Consider the following 2856-nt stretch of genomic DNA (forward strand, 5'->3'; position numbering starts at 1 on the left):
TCTTTCTCTCTTTCTTTTCTTCTTTCTCTTTCGTCTCCAGCTCCCTCCTCCTTCACCCTTTGATCAGCTCCTTACAAATGTGTTCATTTAGTCCATTTCATCACCTGTTCCCTAATTCACTCTCTCCCTCTTTTTTTCTCTCTCTCTCCCCCTCCCTCACTCCCTCTCTCCCTGTCCTTCTTTCTCCCTCTTTCTCTCCCTCTCTCCCCCTCTCTCTCTTTCTCCCTCTCTCTCTCTCTCATTCCCTCCCTCTCCCTCTCTCTCTCTCTCTCTCTCTCTCTCTCTCCCTCACTCTCTCTCTCTCTCTCTCTCTCTCTCTCTCTCTCTCTCTCTCTCTCCTCTCTCTCTCTTTCTCTCTCCTCCTCTTCAGGTTCATTACTATGAGGATGGAAACGTGCAGCTCGTCAGCCACAAGGAGGTGGATGATTCGGTCATAGTCTCTGTGAGTAACCAGCCAATCAGAGGCAGTAGCCAGCCAATCAGAGGCAGTAGCCAGCCAATCAGAGGCAGTAGCAGGAGCCAGCCAATCAGAGGCAGTAGCAGGAGCCAGCCAATCAGAGGCAGTAGCCAGTAGCCAGCCAATCAGAGCCAGTAGCCAGCCAATCAGAGGCAGTAGCAGGAGCCGGCCAATCAGAGGCAGTAGCCAGTAGCCAGCCAATCGGAGGCAGTAGCCAGCCAATCGGAGGCAGTACAGCCAATCAGAGGAAGTAGCCAGCCAATCAGAGGCAGTAGCCAGCCAATCAGAGGCAGTAGCCAGCCAATCAGATGCAATCCTAGGACATCTCTGAGTCTCCCAGTTATTCAGCTAATATCCAATCAGATCCCAGATCCCAGAGGCCTCTCCCCAGAGTGATGCTTATCTGTCAATCATGTCTGTGACTCTCTCTTTTCTCCTCCTCTCCTCTCCCACCCTTCCTTTCTCCTCTCCTCTCCTCTTCTCTCCTCCAGAATGAAGCTGCCACCGCCAAGGAGTTTGTAAAAATCATCGAGAATGCAGAGAACGATTATCAGGTGAGGCGTATTCCTCTCTCGCTGTGTGTGTGTGTGTGTGTGCGCCATTTGTGTGTGTGTGTGCCTGTGCCGTGTGCGTGCCTTCGCGTGTGTGTGTGCGTGTGTGTGTGTGCCTATGCGTGCCTGTGTGTGTGTGTGTGTGTGTGTGTGTGTGTGTGTGTGTGTGTGTGTGTGTGTGTGTGTGTGTGTGTGTGTACTCACATGATCACAAGTGACACACTGATATCTCCCGGTGCCCCATGGTTCATAGTGTGTCACCAACTCTGTGTTACAAGGACAGAAGGCGATAAGGGTAAACTGGCAAAGTGACGTTTGGGTTTAACACTGTTTGGGGTGAAAACAACACATCCGGGTGCTCTTAAAGCAAAGCCCCTAGACCCATATTCCTCAGAGTGTGTTGCCAAGTGTGAGTGTGTGTGTGTGTGTGTGTGTGTGTGTGTGTGTATGTAACCCACACCGAGAGGAGGCGTCTATTTTAGTCTCTTAACCTCAAGCCTTTCCTGCCCTGTTACTACGTCCCATCATGCAACTAGCTGTGTGTGTGTGTGTGTGTGTGTGTGTGTGTGTGTGTGTGTGTGTGTGTGTGTGTGTGTGTGTGTGTGTGTGTGTCTGATCCTGATTCCCATCCTTTCTGCAGGCAGCGATCAGTGAAAGCTTGCGTGTGTGTGTGACTGATTCTGATTCCAATCCTCTGTTTAGACGGCGATCAGTGAGAACTACCAGACCATGTCGGACACCACCTTCAAGGCGCTGCGGCGTCAGCTCCCCGTCACGCGCACCAAGATCGACTGGAACAAGATCCTCAGCTACAAGATCGGCAAGGAGATGCAGAACGCCTAGAACCCACCGGAACCCCCCCCCCCCCTCCCACCAACGGTCTGACCCTGCCCCCCCCGCCCCGGATACCATCGCCCCCCCGGGGGATGGGGGTGGGGGGGGGGGGGTGGGATGACTCACCTCGTGGAAGCGTGTAGGAACTCTTGTGTGTAAATGTGTGTGAGTAAGGAGGGGACAGGATGGCTGAAATGGGTGGGGATGTGTGTGTGTGTGTGTGTGTGGGGGGGGGGGGGGGGGGGTGAGGACACATTGAGGGCTGCGGATGGAGGGGGGGGGGGGGTGTCGGGGTCACTGATGGACTGGATCTGGTTGCTATGCTCATGTCACAGACACACACACACACATACACACACACACACACACACACACACACACACTGATGGACTGGATCTGGTTGCTATGCTCATGTCACACACACAGACACACACACACACAGACACACACACACACACACACACACACACTGATGGACTGGATCTGGTTGCTATGCTCATGTCACATGCTGTTTTTCTGTTTCAAAACCACCAGTGCAAGATCTCAACACCACTTACGCTCCAAGAGTTTGTGTGTGTGTGTGCGTGTGCGTGTGCGTGTGCGTGTGCGCGTGCGCGTGCGTGCGTGTGTGTGTGTGTGTGTGGGGGCTGACATCTATGCCTCTTTAGCCAGCATTAGCTCTTCACTCTTCTTGTTCTCTCTTCTTTCTCTCACTCCTTGTGATCCCTCTCTTTCTCTCACTCCTTGTGATCCCTCTCTTTCTCTCACTCCTTGTGATCCCTCTCTTTCTCTCACTCCTTGTGATCCCTCTCTTTCTCTCACTCCTTGTGATCCCTCTCTTTCTCTCACTCCTTGTGATCCCTCTCTTTCTCTCACTCCTTGTGATCCCTCTCTTTCTCTCACTCCTTGTGATCCCTCTCTTTCTCTCACTCCTTGTGATCCCTCTCTTTCTCTCACTCCTTGTGATCCCTCTCTTTCTCTCACTCCTTGTGATCCCTCTCTATTCCTCCTCTC

General features: G+C 52.7%; 1 protein-coding gene across 1 annotated transcript in view; it reads left to right on the forward strand.

The window, feature by feature from the left end:
- LOC308360782 (F-actin-capping protein subunit alpha-1-like) overlaps positions 1 to 2073 on the forward strand; it is a gene marked incomplete at its 5' end in the record, with an annotated part of 10928 nt that extends 8855 nt beyond the window's left edge. The window contains 3 exons of the mRNA XM_080832898.1: positions 371 to 442; positions 949 to 1011; positions 1711 to 2073. Of these exons, the coding sequence (XP_080689024.1) occupies positions 371 to 442; positions 949 to 1011; positions 1711 to 1851 (276 nt within the window). The 3' untranslated portion in view covers positions 1852 to 2073. The remainder of the gene's footprint in view (positions 1 to 370; positions 443 to 948; positions 1012 to 1710) is intronic.
- Positions 2074 to 2856: the final 783 nt, after the last annotated feature.

The sequence above is a fragment of the Sprattus sprattus genome (assembly GCF_963457725.1).
Source record: "Sprattus sprattus genome assembly, chromosome: 2".
NCBI classification, from domain to species: domain Eukaryota; kingdom Metazoa; phylum Chordata; class Actinopteri; order Clupeiformes; family Clupeidae; genus Sprattus; species Sprattus sprattus.